Genomic DNA, 23,257 nt, shown 5'->3' with positions numbered 1-23,257 from the left:
AGAGACATACGTGCCTGACCAGGAGTAAATTTCTGATTACCCGTTCATTGGTCCAAGTTGTGCTTAAATATGAATAGGAAGGAACTCTCCTTCAAATGGATAGGTAGCCTGTTCCAGAGAATGGGAATTCTCTGAGAAGCAAATCTGTCTCTCCAACATGTCCTATGTATGTTACAAGCAAAATGAGTCTATATCATCAGATCGAATGTTTAAAATCTTGAATGCTCTAAAGAGCAAAAATTCCAGAACTCAAACTCCTTATTGTGGGGGGGCTGTGCCCCCACACCCCCGCTAAATATATATTCCAACTCTGAGATTGCACTACAGTGAGGAAAGGGCAAATATTCCAATCTTCACTGTACCGTGATCTCAAAAAAAGCACTTCGAGTTCTGGCATTTTTGCTCTTTAGAGCATTCGAGATATTAAACATTCGATCTGATGATATAGATCCAATCAAAATGTAGGTCTTTTAATCTAGTAGTTCTGATGCTGTTTGTTTTGTGGATGTGAAAGCTGTTCATCAGAACAGGGTTAAAGGATGCCTTGTATGCCTGGCAAAGATCACTTTTCAGACATCTGTATGATACTGAGGAAAGAGACAGGGATTCAAACCGATCAGCGTAGGACATCGTGTTTATTCCCTGTATTCTTTTTGTAAGACACCTATGCAGATGTTCCATTTGCTGCATGTGTCTGGTCAGCTACATACCAAAAGGAGCATTATACTCTATGATGGGTCTGATGATGACCAAGTACAGTGGTATGATGACCTCTCCGGACCTAGATGACATGCCTTACTTATAAGTTGAGCAACATAGAAGGGTTATCATATTACCTTGGACACATGTTGGTCGAAGGCTAGATTACCATCCACATGATCCCACATATCCCAGATTATGAATTAATGTTTAGGGGTGTTTTATTGATGACATACCTACCCGGAGCAGCACGCTTCCCAAAATGTACTATAATGCATTTCTTGGTGTTGTGTTTTAAGCCATGGCTGTGCACAAAGCTTTTGTCTGTGTTAGAGGTTTCTGGAGGGTGTTCTCATCTTGAGGGGGATTCAATGTCTGCTCTAAGTTTGCAATCATCTGAGAACTTGGTTAGCCAGAGATCTTTGACATTGGCTTTGACATCCAATAAGTAGATGCCAAAGATGAATGGGCCTAGCACAAAGCCCTGAGAGATTCCACTGGTGACTGGCCTATTTGTGGAGGAGACTTCACTGATTCTAAACCTCTTGAGTCCAGTTGCTCAGCTTGAGTTATCTTGGATAGCTCTGTTGAGCAAAAGCTGGATGTAAAATCAATCAACTTGCCAAACATGAACTAAGAATTGCTACAGGACGGAGCCTGGAAGTGGATGACATGATGGTAAGGACGAAGCTGGATATCCCTTGTATCCAAGAGACAAGATGGAATGGCAGCACAGCAAAGCCACTTAGCTTGGGATCCGAGTCTAGTACTCAGGAGGAGGACAGGCTAGAAATGGTGTGGGTAATGTAGTGAGGGAGAGGCTTCAGAAGGCAGTGAGGGCTATCATCAGAATTAGTGTCAGACTCATAGCAATCACACTCCAGCCTAATGACGGAGCAGTATTCATAATCCCAGCCTGTGCCTTATGGCAGGCTTGTGAAAGTAAAGAAAAGAATGCATTCAGACAGCAGTTGCAGTGCCTACTAGATAAAGCAGGACAACATAAATCAGGGTTAATAATGGGTGACTTGAATGCACATATTGGCACAGACAGAACAGGATATGATGACAGCCTGGGTCCACATGAGTGGGGAAACGGGAATAAAGAAGGACAGGCCATTCTAGACTTCTGCCTGGCAAATGGCTTGCTTGTAGCCAACACACGGATCAGAAAGAGAGACAGTCACAAGATCACATTCAAGAGTGACCAACATGCAACTCAGGTAGCTTTCATCCTACTAAGAAAAGGGCACTGTGGTAGAATCAGCAATTGCAAAGTAATCTCCAGTGAAACAATTGGACCACAACATAAACCACTGGTTGCCACAATCAGCTGCAAGCAGTGGTCAGAGAAGGCTCTAAAGTCAACAGAGACCAGGCTGAAGACCTTGAAGTTCAGTTCAAGGAATTACTCAGGGCACCAGCACCTCAAGAAGAAGAGGAAACAGGTGGAGTTATCGAAGAATAGCAAGGCCTCAAAACAGCATGTGTGAGGAATACAGACCAAATGCATGGCTGAGCTATACATGGAACTAAGCTACCTAAGGAAGGCTGGTGGTGGAATGCAGAAGTCCAGAAAGTCATCAAAAGAAAGAATGAGTGCAGGAAAAAAGTGGGAAATAGAAAAGATAGACCAGGCTAGGGAGGGATACTGGTTGGCTAACAAAGAAGCTAAGAGATGAGTTGCAACAGCAAAGAATGAGGCAGCAGATGCACTCTACCAGCTTCTGGAAAGTGACTCAATAGATGGCACAAAAAAACTATATCAGGTTGCAAGGCAAAGACAAAAAGATAAAAAAGATAGTCAGACACCCTTCATAAGGGATGCCAACAACAACCTACTCACTAGTCAACAGGACATCAAAGGCAGATGGAAGGAACATTTCAAGCAGCTTCTGAATGAAGAAAAACTGAGAGAATATGTACTGTCCCAGAAACAGCCAATGATGACAGAAGATGAGGAGCTTACCATTGAAGAAGTAAGACCCATTGCATGAAAGTTCTGGATAGGGTGATTGATAAATGAATACGTACAGTAGTAGAAAGTAAGATATGAGATGAGCAGTTAGGATTCAGATAAGGATGCAGCACAACTGATCTGATGTTTGTGCTGAGTCAGATAGTTGAGAAGAAGTTAGAGATGAAGAGAGTCCAACTGGGCATTTCTTGACTTAGAGAAAGCATCTGACAAGGTCCCAAGAAAGTTGATTTGGGCAGTCCTGGGGTGGTTTGAAGTCCCAGAAACACTGGTGGAATGCATGCAAGTTATGTATAAGGACCCAATGACCCAAGTAGGAACAGTGTTTGATCTCACAGAGAGGTTCCCAGTGGGAGTGGGTGTGCATCAGGGTTCATCTTTGAGCCCACTGCTGGTGATACTGGTGATGGACTACATTAACAAACAGGTCAGAGGGGACAGATCAACAAACTTGCTGTATGCAGACATTGTGGCATTACAGGCAAGAACTTCAGCAAAGAATAAGGGAATGAAATGCATGGGATGAAACTGAGTACAGATAAAACAGTTGAATGGCAGCAAATTGGGGAAAAAAGAAGAAGCTGAGAATTAACATAAAATGAGAGATGGTGGAACAGGTTAACAGCTTCAAGCATATGGGAGGGGTGGTTGAGGAGAAGAGAAATCTGAATGAAAAGATCAAGTTAAGCAATTGGTATAGAGTGTCAGGTGTACCATATGACAGAAGAATGCCAAAGAAGCTGAAATGTAAGGTGTACAAAACAGTGGTGTGCCCAGTACTACTGTATGGTACAGAAATCTGGGTAGAAGAGGAAGAGCAGTTGAATAAGCTTTAGGTGATGGGGATGAAGTGCCTGAGAAGGTGGTAGGATGCACACTGTGTGACAGATGAAGAAATGAGGGCATAAGAGCAGAAGCCAATTGCAGAAAAGGTCAAAGAAAACAGATTATGGTGGTTCAGGCACATGTGTAGAAAAGCAGAAGACAATCTGGTGAAGATGATTTGGAAGAGACAGGAAGAAGGCAGAGGAGATAAGGGCATCTAAAACCAAAAACACACAAACTATTTAAAAACAAAAAAGCAAGATAAAGAGACGGAGCAGTACGATATGAACTAACCATTTAATAAGCACGTTCGGAGTGGACAATACCTCTCCTTCTTCAGACAAAGTACACACCAATTAAGCTTCATTTTATATAAAAGGTATATAAACAACCTAATTATTCAATTAAAACCATTCCAGAATGAATATATTTAAAGAACTATTACACAAAAATAAAACCAAAAATGAAGGATATCAAATATTCAAAAAAATTCAAATAAAAATACAAACAAATAACTTTTTTGAAGAAATTCCAAATAGAAATGCTCACTAAAGCAATTATATAAGTCAGCACTAAAAAAATTAAAAGCACTACACCCTCACAAACTCCCCTTGAGTAACTTGTTCCCCATTGGCCCTTTTTTTCAATTATAAAGGAATTCCCAATACTATTCTAGCATGTCCAAAGGTCAGTTGTCAATCTCCTCTCCGGACCAGCTGCTGAACCTGGGAATCTTGAAGCAATGTTACAACTGCCTAATGTACACAGACAACCCTCTCCTCCTCCCAACAAATTCCAACACATGTGAGAGATGCAACCATATAGCCAAACTGGAGGCTAAGCTCTCTCAACTCAGTACTGGCGTAACCAGTCAGGAGGAGAAGGAAACCACACTCACTACAATTCCAGTCTCACATAGACCTACCACGACAGCAAACCAAACACATAAACACACAAAAACATACTTGGAGGCTCTAAATAAAAATCTGCCTAAGCAGCAAAGACCTCCAAAACAGACACCCAAGCAACCACTACCCCAAAACAAAACACATGCAACACATAGCTCACAAAGCCAGTGTAACAGTCACAGGCTAAACAACACACCTGATACACTTGTAATAGGTGACTCTATCATCAGGCACACTGACGTCCCGCTCACCAGGCTGAACAAGGAGAAGGTCACGGTGAGCTGCCTATCGGGTGCTAGGATCCGCCACATAACACAAGCACTCAGGTCACTCCAAGGCAAGTACAAATATGACTCAGTCATTGTCCATGCTGGTGTGAATGACCTGAGTCCTGGACTACATGAAAAGAGACATAGAGGAGCTCTCTGGACATGTAGCCCAGGCTATGACCCTGACCTTGAGTAGCATCTTACCCTCACCAAGAATGATGCCACAGTATGAAGACAATATTATCAATTTCAACAATTGGCTTAAGTATTGGTGTCATTCAAAGGGGATCCAATGCCTGTCAGCCTGGGATGACATGCTCGACAAGCCACGATGCTTGCACCTGTCACCCTGGGCTATATTGGCAAAGGCTCTTGCTGCCCCCATAGTGCCTTTTTTAGGCAAGGCTCAAAAGACAAACCCACCTCCATAGGTATCACAAGTGATAAGAAACTAAGAGTAATGCTTCTCAATGCCAGAAGTCTAAACCTCAAGATGAAACTCTCCTTAGCATGGAGAACATCGATATCTGTGCAGTAACAGAAACCTGGTTCAAGGCTCTCGAGAGCACCCCAGCACTACCAGGTTATACCTCATACCATGCTTTAAAACTTGGACCGAACCACAAAAGGAGGAGTATCACAAAGATACCCACACCTCCAGGTTGGTGCAAGCATCAGAGACTATCCATGTGCAACTAACAGTGGGTAAAACTGCCTTCCAGTTTATAGCCTGCTACAGACCACCCTCCCAAACCCAGGAACCCCATTCGGCCTTCCTGAGAACACTGGAAAATATGAAGGTCTCTCCAAACACCATTATATTGGGTGACTTCAACTACCCAACCATAGACTGGGAGCATTACTCTAGCTCCAACACCCTAGCCCAAAGGTTCCTAGAATTTATAAACTCAAATGCTATGTAACAACTTGTTACCACTCCCACAAGAGGGGAAAACATACTGGACCTGATCATCACCAACATGGGGACTCTATGCTCCAGACCAGAAGTGTATCCCTCACTGGTAAGATCAGACCATAAACTAATCTCGCTGGATATTCACATCCCGACCCCACCCCATGCCCAGAAAACCACAGTGAAAAACTTCTCTAAAGCAAATTTCACACTCCTCAAAACCGAGGTGGAATCCTTCAAAGCCCCGGCCCAGACCACAAAATCCTTTATAAACGCATTCTATGAACACCTTCAGGAATGCATGGATCATGCAATCCCAAATAAGACCAAGACCCAATCCTCCAAAGGCAGACGTCCTGTCTGGTGGACCCCAGCCATAAACAAACTATAAAATAGAAGGAGGAAGCTACTACATGACAGAGCAAAATCCCAAAAAGGGAAGGCATCTCTGATCAGTATTAGCAAAAAACTATGGGCACTCATAAAATCGTCTAAGGCCAGCGAGAGAAAAATTGCACAGGACACTAAGGATAATCACAAGGCTTTCTTTAGTTATGTTAGGAACCTGGGTGGGAATTCCCAGATATGCTCAGAATTAGTCCAAAATGACAAAAAATACACCGAACCCACAGACATTGCCAACATCCTAGCTGACAGGTTCAGCGCAAACTTCTCCCCCCCTCCCCACCAAAAGGGCTAATATCTATCCCAGCAGAGTGCTGCTCTGACATCTCAGATGCTCAGGTAAGAGCTGCCCTCTCCAAAGCAAGAAACACAGCATCAATGGGACCACCTACATGAACTCCAAGAAGAGCTAAACCCAAACCTAAAACTACTGTTCAATCTCAGCCTTACTACAGGATATGTACCCAAAGAGTGGCGTACAGCAACAGTGGTCCCTGTCCACAAAGGTGGTGCCTCAACAGATCCTGGAAACTATCGCCCCATAAGTCTCACTAGCTTGGTCTGCAAAGCTATGGAAAGGATCATCATGGACCTTATAAATAAAGATATTGGGGACCTACAGACACTGGATCCTACCCAGTTCGGCTTTGTTAAGGGCAGATCCTGCCTCTTAAACCTGGTCAATTTCTTTGAAACAGTCACCGAGCCAATTGACAAGGGGAAGGTGGTCCACACAGCCTACCTGGACCTCGCAAAAGCCTTCGATACAATACCCCACTCGGGCATTATAGATAAGCTCACCAGCTTAAATATAAACCCCTATGTCACTAGATGGGTTGCAAACTGGCTCAAGGACAGAACCCACATGGTTAGAATAGCTGGAGCCATGTCAGACTCCAAACCAGTTACAAGTGGCGTCCCACAAGGCTCAGTCTTGGGACCTCTCTTGTTCGGTATATATTTCTCGGAGGTACAGGCCAACATGGAAGGACTGTGGCTGACCAAGTTCGCAGATGACTGCAAACTGGGCACCATAATAGACTCTCCAGCTGACACAAGCATCCTCCAAAAGGGCCTCATAGAAACAGACAACTGGTGCCAGAGCCATGGCCTCAAGCTAAATGCCAAAAGTGTATAGTCATCCCCTTTGGCAAAAACAAAGTGCCCACAAATTACCACATAGGTGGTAATCCATTAAGTACAGAAGAAGTAATTAGGGACCTGGGGACCCAAGTTGATAGCAATCTCTCATTTGACAACCACGTGGCCAAAGTGGTTAGAAAAACATTTTATATAGCCCACCTAATCATGAAGGGATTCACATCTAGATCAGGGAGGTCATCGTGCCTCTTTACTCATCCCTCATCAGGCCCATAATTGAGTACAATGCCCCTTTTGGGATGTACCTTACCAGACACCTGCAACAACTGGAAAGACCCCAAAAGTACCTCACCAAGAGGATCAAGGGGCTCAAACAGATGCCGTATGCTGCCGGTTAAAGAAACTCCAGCTCTACTCAGTGGCATACCGCCTGCTCAGAGGCGATCTGTGCCTGACTTATAAAGCCATGTCCAACCCGGAATTAATGGACATGCTGCACCTCAGAAAATCCAAATCCCATCGAGCTATGCGCTCGAGGGACTTAAACCTCAGCACTGAAATAAATAGGACATGCTGGAGGGACAGATTCATAACCCAGAGGCTCCCTTCACTCTGGAATAAAATCCCAGTCCAGGTTAGGCAGAGTCCCTCATTGACTCTCTTCAAGAGGAATCTTGATGAGTAGATGGGAGATCGTAGGTTTACCCCGGGTATCACTTCTGTGTCACTGTTAGACAGAAGTGCAGTATACTAACCTCGAAAAAGGGCATAGCAAAATTAATTTAAAATGGGTGGCGAAAGCCATACACACTCTGGCTAGGCTTATAAATGCCCTAGGGCAGATAGCCTAGTATGAACCTATGAACCTATGAACCTAAATACAAGCGAACGGCTTTTTTTAAAAAAATTTAAATCTTTAAACCCAGAGTAAAAAAATGTATCTAATATTTATGCAATCAAGCCCAATGTGTAAAACTCTTCATTTAATTGTGTATTAAAGTCATAGTTGTATTCATAAAGTTCAAAAAAAGAGGGGGCAAAATAAAAATCAGTAGGGGAATAAACAACAAGAGTGTTAATATTGTGTAACCTAAGGTAGTGTTACAAACCTATGTGCTTAGACCACCTACACCAAGCATTAAGCAACAACTTCTAAAAGAACTAACTGTTATGTACCTAAAATGCTTTATTAGGTTAAATAAAGTAATACAATATACTGAAGGGATATATAGCAATTTACATATATTGTAATAAAAGAAATTCACATTCCAATAATGGAGAACATACCAATATTCATTAATGAGTAAGAGCTAAAAACCAGAACTTGTAAGTTAACATGCCAAGAACCTACCTCTTCAGGGCCAGGTATTTAAGTATGCATTTAACAGAGACATACTCGTTAAGAATGGAGGTATATAAGATGCAGTTCTAATTTGCCAAAATCGTTCTTCCATTTTCAATTTAAGTTGCCAGGGACCACCCCTCTGGTCAACTAAAACCTGTTTTAAAATGTCAAATTTGAACTTATGTTCTGGAAACTCTATAGTATGCCTTGCAAGAGCATTTGTGGTGTCTTTCTTGCTAATGGCGTACTGATGTTCGTAGATGTGTTGCTTAATTTTTCTTTCTGTTTTTCCTATATGGAAAGCAGCGCATCCTTGACAACAAGTGGAGTAAACCACTCCTTTTGCTCCACAGGTATACCTGCCATGAATTTTGTAATTCCTATCTCTAATTTTTACCTGGCTTTCAGTACTTAAATGCCTACACTGTTGGCCAATTACAAAATTACATGGCAGGTATACCTGCGGAACAAAAGGAGTAAACATGAGACAGTTGCTACATTGCCTCAGGATGCCCAGGGGAGGAATGAGGTTTAAAAGAAGACAGTACTTGAATGAGCTATGTAACGTTTGACTGACAATGATTGTGATTATTATAATTGATGAATAATGTTTGCAATTACAATTGTGTTATTAGGACTTGTGATGTAAAATGCTTGCAGCTGGGATTGTGTTAATGCGATTTGTTTTCAGTTTTATAAATGTACACTTGCCTGTGTCATAAGTGATAATTTAATAAAGATGTTTCTTGTTTAAAACACAAAAAAGATCCTCGTATCCACCAAGCTAGCTACTGAGAAGTTAGGAAATCGCACACCTATACTGTCCAGTCCTTTGATCTGTGAACCACAAGGGGGAGGTGTACTGAGGTTAGAAGGCTATTTAGGATGCTTTGTTAGTGGAACCAAAATAAACACAAAGGCATATGGTGTTCAAAGAACCAGAAGAAAAAGAAAACAGTGTGGAGACTGTTGCCTATCTAATCTCTACTGCATTTTCTTCTGGTTCTTGCTTTGTTGGTGGAGACTAATAAGGGTGCCTTATTGAAGTATATTATGTTAAACAGTACTAAATTCTCCAAACTTAATGTTTACTCAAAACTGAATTCTACTACATTATGGGTATTGTCAGTTGATGCCCCATTACCTGCTCGAAGCTTGTCGGTGTGCAAGGTATTTGCTCTAAATTGCTGCTTTATATGGAATGAATTTATGGACCATTTTACAGAGAAAATTAGCATTCTAGGTGTTTGGTACTGTACAGGCCCTGTTAACCCACACAAACACACAAAATTCATAGCAGCACAAAAAAAAAAAAAAAAGAAAACTAACTAATGAGCCCTCTGGCCAATAAAATAACTACACTATGACTCCTTTTCTGTATTTCACTGGCAAACACCTCCTGCCGCAAGATCAATAACCCCACTCCTCCTAATGTATAAACACAGTAAAAGAGACCCATATGTGCAATGCTACCACAAACCAATTAAAACAGCTAACAGGAAATGCCTTTCTGAAGGCAATTTCAAGACAATCTTACAGTAGTAACAGAGAGAGAAAGAGCGATTTTATTTTACCAAAAAATACAGTAAAATCAACACATAAAATTGGAAATGGTAGTGATCACTCAAAATAATTTAAGCAAATGCTATTTCACAATAAAAGATACTTAACTTTGCTAGGATGGCACTGGATACAAGTAAAACACTTCTGAAATAAAGGCTAGGACTCCAAACCTTGCAGAGCTCTCGGAAATGAGCAGGAGTCAATATGTAGTACAGGAGATTTACAAGTCTATCAATAATGCTTGCAAGATAAATAGTGTCAAAGACCTTGGTCGGGTCTAGATAAGCTGTATGTACTGTATAGCCGCTATCCACTGTTTCCGTTACTTTTTCAAAGAAATTAATGAGGTTAAAGAGGCAGGACCTTCCTTTGATAAAGCCAAATTGATGAGGGTCCAAGGTTAAGAGATTTTCAGTGTCTAGATCAATAAAGTCTGAGATATGGTGCTCTATAGCTTTACTTATCAGGCTAGTGATATAGTGAATAGGTTTATAGTTACCAGGGTCCTTGGTTGGGTCACCCATGTGCAATGGCATTACAATAGTGCTTTTCTAGACTTCAGGAATGTAGCCAGTGGAGAGGCTTAGATTACAGAGTTTAAGTAGAGGTTCAGAAATGCCATATTTGGTACTGATAATCAGGTAACCTGGTATGTTACCGCAGCCCATAGATGAAGTGTTCTTAGTTTTCGGAAGGGCTGAGAGAACTTGTTCTACAGTAATTAAAGGGGATGACTGGCATTATGGAACCTACAGAATAGCTATAACTGTGAGGGGAGTAAAATTTGCACTAAATTTATTAGCTAGGATATTAAGATATTTCCTTTGGGTCAGAAGTAGGGTATTATTGTGGACTAACTCTGAACACTGTTAGGCACTAGTTCTTAACTTCCTGATATAGTTAAAGAAAGATTTGCATTTATTTTTCCTTTTAGTAGCCATTTTAAGTTCATATTCAGCTTTCAGTCTACTAGTGGTTCCCTTAAGGTCATTGTTAGTTTGCTTAAGTGTGCTCTTAAGGTATGTAGAATAGGACCTCTTATAAGCAGTAAGCAGTTTCATTCTATTGTTATATAATATTTTTATACAGGTATTCCACCACAGGATTTGTTTTTAAACTTTTCGTTATATTTGTTCAGACAGGGGCTGCCTTATGCCTTATAACTATTTAAGTGGGAGTAGAAATCAGAGGCATAGGCAATAACTTAAGCAATAGGATCCTTCAGAAGAGGATTACAGCAGAATTTAAGCCACAAGTAACTGAAGAAGTTTTGCTTTTGAGAAGCCCCTAAATACAAGGCTATTTACAGGAGAAGTACCACAAATTTTAAACGAAAAGGTCACTAAATTATGGTCTAATTTATCAAGATAAGATAATACATATGGAGCTGTGCAAGAAGTGGCCATATTTGTGAGGACTAGATCTGGGATATTGGGCTCTAGAAGGATATTTAACTATTTGTGAAAGAGAGTTAGCATGTATAATACCAATGAAGCACTGTGCATAAGTCATCTAGTTTATTGATGGATAGTTGAAGTCCCATAGCAGAAAAGTCTTGGGTTTAAAGGGAATTTCAGCTAATCTGTAAAGATAGCTGTTGCGCTCAGAAGGAGACATGCAGGCTGTTCTACAGTTATCTATAAATGGGTAATTAGTCTTGTTTAGGGTGATTTGGAGTTCTAAGAGTTCACATGTAGTGTTCCAAGGAAAGTGTCGTGAGGTGATGATATCCTTGACAAATAATGATACTCCCAACAGTTGTAATTGGGTCTGAAAATGTGTTAGGCATTATACCCAGGAATACAGGGGTTGCTTTCATTGCTCTGAAACCATCTTTCTGTAACTATACATATATGCACGTGTTCAGGTTGCAGAAGAACCACAAGTTTGGGTATTTTTTTTTTTTGTTAAGATGTTTAAATTTGAAAAGAACCACATTAATGTGTTCCAAACTAGAATTTACTAGGTTGAAATGTCAATCAGATGGACTCAACCTAAATTTAGAATTTTGTTGTAAAATTTCTCAAAGTTAACTAATATTTTTAGCAGTTAAAAGAGTATATAAAACATAATTTTTACTGGCAAATATTTTCTTAGCTTTAATGATATAACTATATAGTATATTTATAATTTTGATGTATTCTATAGTTGTCCTGTTAAGAAAAAGTAATGTGTGTATATAAATTGCAAAAGAGATCCAGTGGAAGTTTATATATTCGTATGTCCATATGTAATCTCTACTTTGCAGAATCATTTCTCTGAAGTGGTTTAGCATTCTAAAGGAAAATTTTCTGGGACATATATTTTTGTAACCGTCTGTAAACTATACATTTTACATATATTTAGCTGTGAGGGAAGCAAAATGTATAGCCATTTGAGTAAACTAACCATATTGGCAGATGCTCAGTTAGGATCATTGTAGCACAAGATTTATACAATGTGTAGCAAAAAGCCAAAATTAGACATCAGTCTTAAGTCTTGACTCTTTTCAACAACTGGACATCCTGAGAGGTGCATGGATGCAATTTTATACCACAGGCCTTAGCGGTAGACTACATAAAGGAAAATACATTCCATTCTTTACTTTATTCTTTTTTTCGCTCCCATTAATTAATTAGCAAACAGGGCAACTGTACCAACAAATGCTGTTGGAAAATGCTAAAGAAGTTTTGAAAAGACTGAGCCTAGTAAATAAAATGCACACCTTTCAGCTGTTTCTAGTTTTCAGGGGCATTCCTGATTTTACATTTTAGTTTTATTCTGTCCATCTTAAAATTGGTGAGTTTATGATGAAACATTGTGGTTTAAGTCAATAAATAATGTTGGATATAATAGTTACAGACTTATTTTTGAAAATGCTTGGTAATACAGACCTTCTTGTTCTATCAACATTGTAAGTGAAATGTGTTAATATTTAAAAGGCACCTCTGGCTTAGGGACTTTGTCATTTATTATTTTTTCTATATCTTTGGCTCTAGATAAATATAGTAAAAGAAGGAAAAATGGTGTTATGCGTGTTGCCTTCACAATAAAGATAAATCTATCCAACAATATATAAAAGAGATAGTAATTAAACAAATAAAAATAGCACAGTGTAATTATAATAAAAATACAGCATCCAAAAGTCTTTAATTGGTATATATAAGTAACTAATATACAGAAATCAACCCAAATCATACTATACACAGAACCAGAGGCAAGGAGGAAAAGAACACATCATACAGCAGTAATCCTTTTGTTTGAACACCTGTTGCTATGGCGAGTATATTTACACAACTGCTATATGTTCTTCATTTGATTCATTGTTGGCGGAGATTCATGTATCGATAATCACTACTCACTCATGGGTGATGTAGGAGTTACTCAGTATCTGCACAATAAACTAATAAAGCAAAGCCCAAGTAGACACATTTTGATGGCAAAGGGTAAAGCCTGTATTACCCATGGTCAGCAAGGATTATTAGTACAATATGCCAAGGTTATTTAACAAAGAAATGCTATATCTTTTTAAAGTAACTCCTTGGTATAATGGCTCTCTTTCCTGTGCTCATCTCTGTGTATTCAGATGGCACAGTGGTGATATCTGTGTCATGCAGTGTGTATGCATATGTCCTTCTAATGAACATGCAGTAAACTGACTAAGTTAACTTGCTGCCTCTGAATATTGACTCTTTGTAGAATTATTGTTGAAAGCTTTAATATAATTTGCCTTAATTTTTTTTGTCAGGACAATATGCTATGAGGGTCAATGACGTTAATGGATACACAGCTGCAGCTACAAATTTTTTTGCATGTATTTTTATTTTTGGCTAAATCGATCTTTTTGTGTTGTAATTTGTCAACTCTGAAAAACTCAGTTTAATCAAATGGCTTATTTTTAGGGCTACTTTTAGAACTGGTGTCTAACAAAATGAAGGGAGGTTTGCAGATAGCATATCACCATGAAAATGGTGGATGGTATATGCCCTATAAGATACATGAAGTAAAACCTCCTCTATGTGTAGACTGCACATTCATTCTTTGGTGTTCTGAGATGTGTGTCAATAGATGATCAAATAAGAGTTTATGGATTACTTAGGGCAGGCATACCTTTAAAGAATGCTGCTAACCTAATGGAGCAGGCTGGAACCTCCACAGAGTTTTGTCATACCATTCAGAGCAAAGGGCAAGACATTTAGCTAACCAGTTAGGTATGGACTATTTCCTTTTCACTGATAGCACAAACAAACAATTAGGCTGCCTCAGAAGCTTAGTCTTTCCAGGGTAATGTCTGAGTAATGTGCACACACTCAAAGTATGCAGAATCTGTCCTTGTAAAAAGAAAACCAGCAACAGTATAGGCTGGATCAAAGTAGTCTCAAGAGGTTTGATAGTGTGGAAATGCAGTGAACAGTGCAAGTTTTCAAAAACAGAAAGAAATGAAGAAAAAGATAATGTTTGTGAGTACCTCTGGGGTGACAAGAAGAAAGGGCCTGGCAGGATGTAAGTATCGTTACCTAGAATGGTATCTAAAATGTTAGGATAAGTCTCTCACTTAGGGAGGAGCTCATTATTTTGAAAGAACTGACAGTAAAAACGAGAGGATAATATGAAATGTCTTTGGCAAGATTTTTTCACTAGCATTTAACATGGTACTAATGAATGCATACACACACACACACACACACACACACATATATATATATATATATATATATATATATATATACATACACACACACACACACACATATCTAAATTTGCTCTATGGGGACTTATTATGTTAGGGAATGGGTGCCATATACAACAATTAAATAAAAGAAGATAGGATGTGGAACAAGACAATTCTTATAACTTTGGGAGGTACATCAGATTATACATACACACACACACATATATATATATATATATATATATATATATATATATATATATATATTCAAACAGTAAAAATCCAGAAAACAAACTGTGAAAATAATCCAAGAACGAAGGGCCACTGAACTATATCCGTTTATTAACTGGAACCAAACCAACGTATTGTGAGCGCTTTCATACAATCAAATGTTGCACTTCATCAGACAAAGTTACAAACACAATCTATTCAATTTGAACTAAAAACATTTAGTGTCATGATGATGTCATTTCCTTTCTTAATTAATATATTTCAAATCAAGCAGTACTTATTGCATTCACAGTGTTCTCTAACTGTTATATACATATCTATGCCCTCAACAGCCTATCTGTCATAAACATTCACCTATACTTATAATATTCTTAAAATACATTTATAAAATACATGTAATAATAAATTGAATATAATAATATAATACCAATTAAATAGTTATAAATAAATATCAAATCTCCATCTGACTATACATATCTAAAATTCTAAAATAAGCATTTTACAAATATAGGGAACACTGTGAATGCAATAAGTACTGCTTGATTTGCAATATATTAATTAAGAAAGAAAATGACATCATCATGACACTAACTGTTTTTAGGTCAAATTGACTAGACTGCGTTTGTAACTTTGTCTGATTAAGTACAACATTTGATTGTATGAAAGCGCTCACAATAAGTTGGTTTGGTTCCAGTTAATAAACGGATATATTTCAGTGGCCGTTCATTCTTGGATTATTTGCTACATAGCCCTTCGCTGTTTTCACAATATATATATATATATATATATATATATATATATATATATATATATATATATATATATATATACACATATATGTTTGAAGAATGAGTCTTGGTTTAATATCCAGACAGTGATTTAAGTCAGCAGTGTAAAGGCTGTAATGTAAGCATGTAGTTAGATTCCTCTGTAGGTGACGAACAGAGCACAGAGCCTTAAAGACTAATAGCAACCTATATTTATATTTATGTTGGCAGCCACGGTGGTGCAGCGGTTAGCATTGCCACCTCACAGCAAAAGGTTCTCTGGTTCAATCCTCGGCTGGACTGCCTTCTTTGCAGAGTCTGTATGTCCTCCCTGTGGTCGAGTGGGGTTGCTCCGGTTTCCTCCCACATCCCAAAGGCATGCTGTAGGTGGATTGGACACGCTAAATTGGCCATAGGCGTGCGTGCATGTGTGTGCCTTCTGTGGAAGGTTGGGTGCTGGGCTGGCAACTCGCCACTGTAAAACTCCACTGCCAATCATGAGCGGACAGTGATCCGCTGTGGCGACCCCTAACTGGGAAAAACCGAACGAAGAAGCAACCTATATTTATGTTACAGTCACACAGCCAGTATAGAGTAGTACTTGTAGGATCCTGACCTGCTGATGGTGGCAAAAAGAGAAAGCCATATTAGCCTATTTTAAAAAAAAGCAGAATAAGTTATAGATGCACAACAGAACTCACTTAGATTGATATTTGTATGTTAAAGAAGTGTTGGAGGAGAGTTTAGTTTAGCAACATGTGGACACTTCTGTTCAAAATGCAGTGCTTGGACACTCTCTTCTTTTCTTTCCTTTCTATTTTTTGAGCTAGCACTTCTATTATCAGTGAATTACCTTGCAAGTCAGAGGTTAAAACATTTATTAGTGTATACTTAAAAAGGTATATATACTTGCATTACATGAAAGTTTTCTTTTCTCTGTATAAGGTTATATGGTAAGCTGGTATGACAACAGTTACAGCCTTCTCTTTTAAATTGTTACTGTTTTCTGCAGTCAGGAATTTTAGTATGCAAAATATCACTCTCTAAAAAGATTTAAGAAAGCAATAGTATACTTTCTTGGATTTCATGGCAACAAATCAACGGTTCGACTCTCTCCTATCCAGGAAAGGGCATATATACTACACAGTTTAATTTTACTAGTAAAATGTATTTATGGAGTTGAATCTCATGTCTTAGAGCATATATACATGGCTTAATCAGATCACTCATACAACGCAAGGTAAAACTGCTGCCTGGCAGTAGCCTCCTCCTTTTTTTGTGTCTTTCGGCTTTTCTCGGTTAGAGGTCACCACAGTGGAACTCTGGTCCGCTAATGATTGGCAGTAGAGTTTTATGTTCTGGCTTGCCAGGCCTAACGCACAACCTTCAATGAAGGAACGCCCATTCACGCATGTTGCCACACAGAAGACGCTCTAACTGAGAATCGAATGGGCAACGTCTAACTGTGAGGCGACAACGCTACCGCAGCACCACTACCGCAGTCAGTAGCCTCCCCCTTAAAACAGAAAAATAAGCATTTATCAGTGATGGATGTTGGCTTGTACTGCACTGTTAATATTGCGCTGGATGCAACAGAGTGAAGGCATGATAGTGGGAAGGCTCTTGTCAAACAACACATTAAAAGTGGTCATTGATCAGTTCCCTAATGCATAATAAAGAATATTAATAGGCAGGTGTAAAATAATAAAAATATATGTATTTGTAGATAAGCACAGAAAACAAACATCGTTCAATGATTCTCCAATTCGTTAGACTGACTTTAATTGGCAATTGTGCAGAAAACAAAAAAAAGGCAATTACAGTCTATCTCAGAACCACTAGTAAATAGAAGAAATGAAGCCTGAAGCTATGATTATATGTAAAACTGTAAAATACATTGATTTGCTACATAAAAACTGGCTAACTAATGACAGGCTGATTTTCAACTGAACCAGTGAATTGCTTTTATTTTCTTTCAAATATTAAGTAATGTACATGGAAAAGTTCTATTGTCTTTGTAATGTTATAATGAATTACAGATAATGCCAGCATTTTGGTCTATGTGCAAATGCGTTTTTCATATTCTGGACAGATTTATGTTTTTACCAGCCACACTTTGGCAAGTTAAGTTGCTTAGTGTATACATTTGTAAGATAGGTTAAGCCATTCTTAAGCATAACAGGCATTGCCCATATACTCATATTATAAGACCAACATTGTAACACCCCATAATCTTTATCTTTCCCGTCACCTCTCCTTCACCTGTCACACATCCTCTTGAATGTCTGCATAGAATCTCTTTCCTGAGCACATTTTGATAGTTCTATAAGTGCTCAACCCTTGCCAGGAAGATGTACTGCCAAATATGCAGGGTTTAGTTGTCCCTACAGTCTGCTGTCTATATCCCCTCCACCACCAAAGATCCTTCAAGTTCAAGTGATTCTACCACATTTCACTAATGTGCCTTAAAGTACCCGTATTATATTTCCTAAACTCTTTTGAATTCTAGTGATATAAACTGTGCTTTTCTGTTCTGCGAAACTTCTCTTCCATCCATCACACCCTTCTTGCAGCTTTTGTTTGTTTTCCTTCTAGCTGCCTGATGCCCCTCTCTTAGTATGGTTTACAGCACATAGTATGCAGAGTATAAGTGATCAGGTTACTGTAGGGCAGAGGTATTGCCTCTTTGTTTCAGGTCTTCTGTTCCACAATTTTGTTTGTTGCTACCATTGCCCTCTCACTGTTCTCCTTTGTACAGAAGTTCATCAGTTTCCCACTTATTACTAATATTTTTATACTTATGTTTAAATTGTCATAAATGAGAGTCCTACATGGTGTTGGGTATGGAGGGAAATGCCATGGAGAGAGAAAGAGAGAGAGAGAGGAAAATTCTTTGTTAAGGGCAATTTATGTCAGACTATACTAAAAATACTGTTAGTTGTTTGTTGACAATTACAAAACTAAGCAAGATCTTCATATGTACTTAATATTTCAAAAAGCAAGTGACAGAGATACAAAGGGTGAAACCTTAAACGTTGAAGAGAACGTTCCTTGATAATTGCACTGAAAGTTGCACATCTTGAGAGATAATCAGTGTTGTTTATATTGTTAGTTATACAATTAAGCTTATGTTTTTCTATTTCTCTAACTAACTCAGTGAACATGCACTCAGAGAGGAATTTCTTGCAGTCAAATGAGAACTTAGTCTGGTTAACAAAAGTGTTCTAACAATATATGTGTAGGTTGTACAGTTTCTAACATATGACAATTTGTTAGTGAAACTTTAGCAAAAAATATAATTCTGCGTTTGTGTGCATTGTAATATATTATAATATTTATGGAAAGACTATGGAAACACTGACTAATATCACTGCTATGAACAGTTCTTACTGATAGCATTTTTCTTTCTGTTACTTCTTCTGTCCATAACCAAGGACATAGTCAAAATAATACATGGCAAAGTCCTTAAGTCAGAGGTGCATTTTAAATATTAACACATTTCACTTAAAATATTGATAGAACAATAGGTTCTATAGAACTATGCATTTTCAGAAAATAAGAAGTCAGTACCCATGATGTCTAGCATTATTCATTGAATTAAAACCCCCAGTGACTTATCACAAACTCACCAATTTTATGATTGACAAAGTAAAACTAAGATGCAAAATTTGGACAGTTTTAATAACTTTCATTGTCCACAAAATATTTACATGTGTTTACCTTATTCTTTTTTAGTTGATGTTTGAGAAAATGGTCTGGAATTGAAGGATGTGTGTAGGTGGCTAGTAGTGTGATATTCTACCCCACATAGGTATTGATGAGTTATACTCGCAAATCATCGTGTTCCTCAATGTGCTGGCGGCTGGTACAAGTAGCCTACCTAACCTTGAAATGTTCTGCCACCTCTCTTGCTACCAGCTGATCTGTCTTCTGTGACAGCTCATTTGTATCCATATGTACCACAGCATATATCCAGCCATTCCACTTGGAGACCACTTTAGTCAATTTGTTTACTGTCTCTAACTCCCCAAGTCTGGTTTCATTGTAGTCTGATATCTTCAATCTCCCCTCTCATGATTATTAAATCCCTTTGTGACTAAGTCTCCAGTCAAAAAACATTTCTTATTTATCCTAATGCTTTCTTCACTTCCTGCCCAGTGTCAATATCCTTTCTATCTGCAACCTTTCCTGTGTAATTGTGCCATCCATAAGCACACTTTCTGTGCTGCATATGATCCCTTTTCCATCTGTCCTGTATACTTTATATGCATTCTTTTCATTTCTCTATCCAATTGTGCTTCTTCCAGTTGTTTGGATAATCCTGTCTGCCAACTTCTCTCCTGTTCTTATTCTGCTATTGCTTTCTGTATGTCTTGCTTTCATTGTTGTCTACACATGTCCTTCAGCCTTAGAGCCTTTCTCCTCATTGTTTCTTTTGGAGCTACATTACCCACTTCTTCTCTTACCTATGAATTCTGTGACAGCCCACTTTGCTGAACTCTTCGGGTGACCTCAGCCTATGTCCTCCCATTCTCTGCCTTTTTTCTTCCCACTTTTCCAACCTCATCCTGTCTATTGGCCTGTCCTAATTCTCTCTGGTCTCATTTCCCTTGTTCATCTAACAACCCATATCACTGCTATCTCTAGCTCTCACATTCTCCCCTGAAGCTGCTATAGTCTGCTACAACTGCCAAATTCTCTGCCTCTCCAAAGCTTCCTGAGCCAGATGGCTGCCCCATCTGCTGAACAGAATGCTCTCCTGCTCTGCTTGTCTGGTATGTACTCATCCTTTCATGCATAAATAGACAGAGAGAGAGAGAAATATATCTATCTATATATATATATATATATATATATATATACATATATATATATATATATATATATATATATATATATACACATACACATCAATGTAGATATATAGATATAGACTGATATAAATATATATATATATATATATATATATATATATATATATATATATATATATATAGTCCATACAAACTTTTTGACCTACTGGAGGCCCTTGATAGAAATCTACAAATGACAGCTATGATGTTCAGTAAGATGTTCAGTAAGTTCACATTCTCCCCTGAAGCTGCTATAGTCTGCTACAACTGCCAAATTCTCTGCCTCTCCAAAGCTCCCTGAGCCAGATGGCGGCCCCATCTGCTGAACAGATTGCTCTCCTGCTCTGCTTGTCTGGTATGTACTCATCCTTTCATGCATAAATAGAGAGAGAGAGAGAGAGAGAGAGAAATATATATATATATATATATATATATATATATATATATATATATATATATATATATATATATATATATATATATATATATATACACACACACATAGATATAGATATATAGATATAGATTGATATAAATATATATATCTATATATCTATATATATATATATATATATATATATGTAGAAATAAGTCCATACAAGCTTTTTGACCTACTGGAGGCCCTTGATAGAAATCTACAAATGACAGCTATGATGTTCAGTAAGATTTTATAATATGTGTACGTGGGACTTACTTCCAGTTTAATGGTAGCCAGTTGCTTGAATGCTATCACTTAGCTAAAATGAACTTTCATTAAAGACAGTCACTGAGGTTGAAGTTTGTTCTTATCGTGATGTAGAGTTGACAGAGTGTGGGTGTGCAAGGTTCTTCCCTCTGCACAGGGAGTATGGAAGTCTCCATGTTACAGGAAAAATATCACTTCAGAATGCAAGTCATTTATACTAGGGTCTATGCCATCTTATAGATGAACATTGAAGAACTGGACATCATTTTGTTATAAGTCACACAGAGTTGGAATTGCTACAGACTTCCAGATCACTTTCTTTTAGGAATTAAACTAAATTATATTTGGAATCACAAGAAGGAAATAGAAGGTAGGCCATGTATTTATCTCATCAGAACTCAGAGGCATTTGGACAAAGCACATCATGTACCACTGCACACCTTCAGAACATTTTCAGATTATATGGATTCCATATCAGTAGACAAAATATAATTCCTGCTTATTGAGGAAGCCTGTGAGTCAAGACATTTCATTGTCAGAAATCACATTCAATAAATGCTGGCTGTGGAAATCAAGTTATTGTGAAATGTGTCATTGGCTGAAAGATAAATCATTTTAATACCAAAAAGTTCATCCTCCTATATGCATACTCCAACAATTAAGAGTACATTCAGGGATGTGCTTTACATGTTAAAAGAAAAAAAACTTACCAAAGCAGGAATTGACAAAGCCATACCATCCACATCCGTAGTCTCCTCCTAGCCATCTTCCATGAATATTGGATGCAAAGCTCAGAGTAGTGCCAGAGACACAGACTAACAGATCACTTACACTAATATTTAAAAGCATCATATTAACAGGAGTTCGTAGTGCTTTGAACTTGCAAAATAGTATAAGCACAACTGAATTGTTCAAGAATCCAAATATGAGAATAATTCCAAGAAATATAGCTACCACTGTATGTCCTGCTCTTGACAGTCCAGATTTTGGGATACCTTCTAAATCCACATGGAGTGCAGAGGGCTCAAAACTTAGATTTGAAGATATGCTGGCATTCATTATTGCAGAAACAGTAATAAGCTTTATTCTTCATAAGAAAACCTTCAACATAATGTCACACTACAAAGTTCTACACATCAGTGTGCTGTTTAGAGGTGGCCACACAACTTAAAATGTTTTTTCTTTCCATTATTCTACAATCCACACTTCAATGAATTCTCATAGATGAAAATAAATATGTTGTCTACTATCTGAGTACAAAGTTTCATTTTTTTCCCAAAATACTTAGCAGTGAAATGTAATTGCTTCTTATTCTGTTTTCTCTATTTTCTTGAGTTTGTGTAGCTTGTTATGATGTAAACGTTATCAAGCAGAGTAAATCCTTTTAATCTTCAAAAGAAAGCATCTTCGGGCTGAAAGCCTGCTGCACGCTGTTCTAAATGACATACCGTACTGTAATCTAGTCAAAAAAGAAATGTTTATTGTAATTATTTTAAATCCATTCTTAATATAAACATTCAAATACACAATACTTAGTATGAAAAATTTATTTCAGCATTCTGCAAAGCAGCTAACAGATGTGTAGCCAAGAGGACAGCTGGACTGGTGCCAAGTATTATGCAATGACTTTAAAGCTTTTATTTAAACATGGGTCTTCGTTTGAGCATAATTAATTTTTTTTCGCTTTTTTGAAAGGCCAAGCACTGTACTACCTACGACATCCTCTTTTTATATTCATCTTCTAAAGAACAGCTGCCCTTCTCCAGATTCTGGTTATGAATGATGGTAAAATATTCTGACAGATAAGGAAGTAAATGTGTCAGTCTTCAGTTAGCTGCAACTTTGCAAAAGAATCTAACATTACTCATTTATTATTCTGCTGTTATGCAATATAACAATAATTGAGAGTTGAGCTTCATGGTCAGGGATTTCCAGTTGCCAACATTTCTGTCATTTTTTTTTAATCAGTAAAATTTAATTGCAAAATTTGAACTGTGAATTTTATTTTACTTGTTTAATTTGTACTGTGGAGCTTTTCTCCTCGGGCCTCCGCTGAAAAAGGGT

The 23,257-nt window shown here is 38.1% G+C and overlaps 1 protein-coding gene across 1 annotated transcript in view; it reads right to left on the bottom strand.

The window, feature by feature from the left end:
* Positions 1-22,309, bottom strand: part of LOC122802313 (opsin-3-like) — an 829,061-nt gene extending 806,752 nt beyond the window's left edge. The window contains exon 1 of the mRNA XM_044071956.1: positions 21,904-22,309. Within this exon, the coding sequence (XP_043927891.1) occupies positions 21,904-22,252 (349 nt within the window). The 5' untranslated portion in view covers positions 22,253-22,309. The remainder of the gene's footprint in view (positions 1-21,903) is intronic.
* Between the last annotated feature and the right edge of the window lie 948 nt (positions 22,310-23,257).

This window comes from Protopterus annectens, chromosome 5.part0 (genome assembly GCF_019279795.1).
Source record: "Protopterus annectens isolate FY-2018-M chromosome 5.part0, PAN1.0, whole genome shotgun sequence".
NCBI lineage: Eukaryota > Metazoa > Chordata > Ceratodontiformes > Protopteridae > Protopterus > Protopterus annectens.
This window is presented reverse-complemented; position numbering and strand designations above follow the sequence as displayed.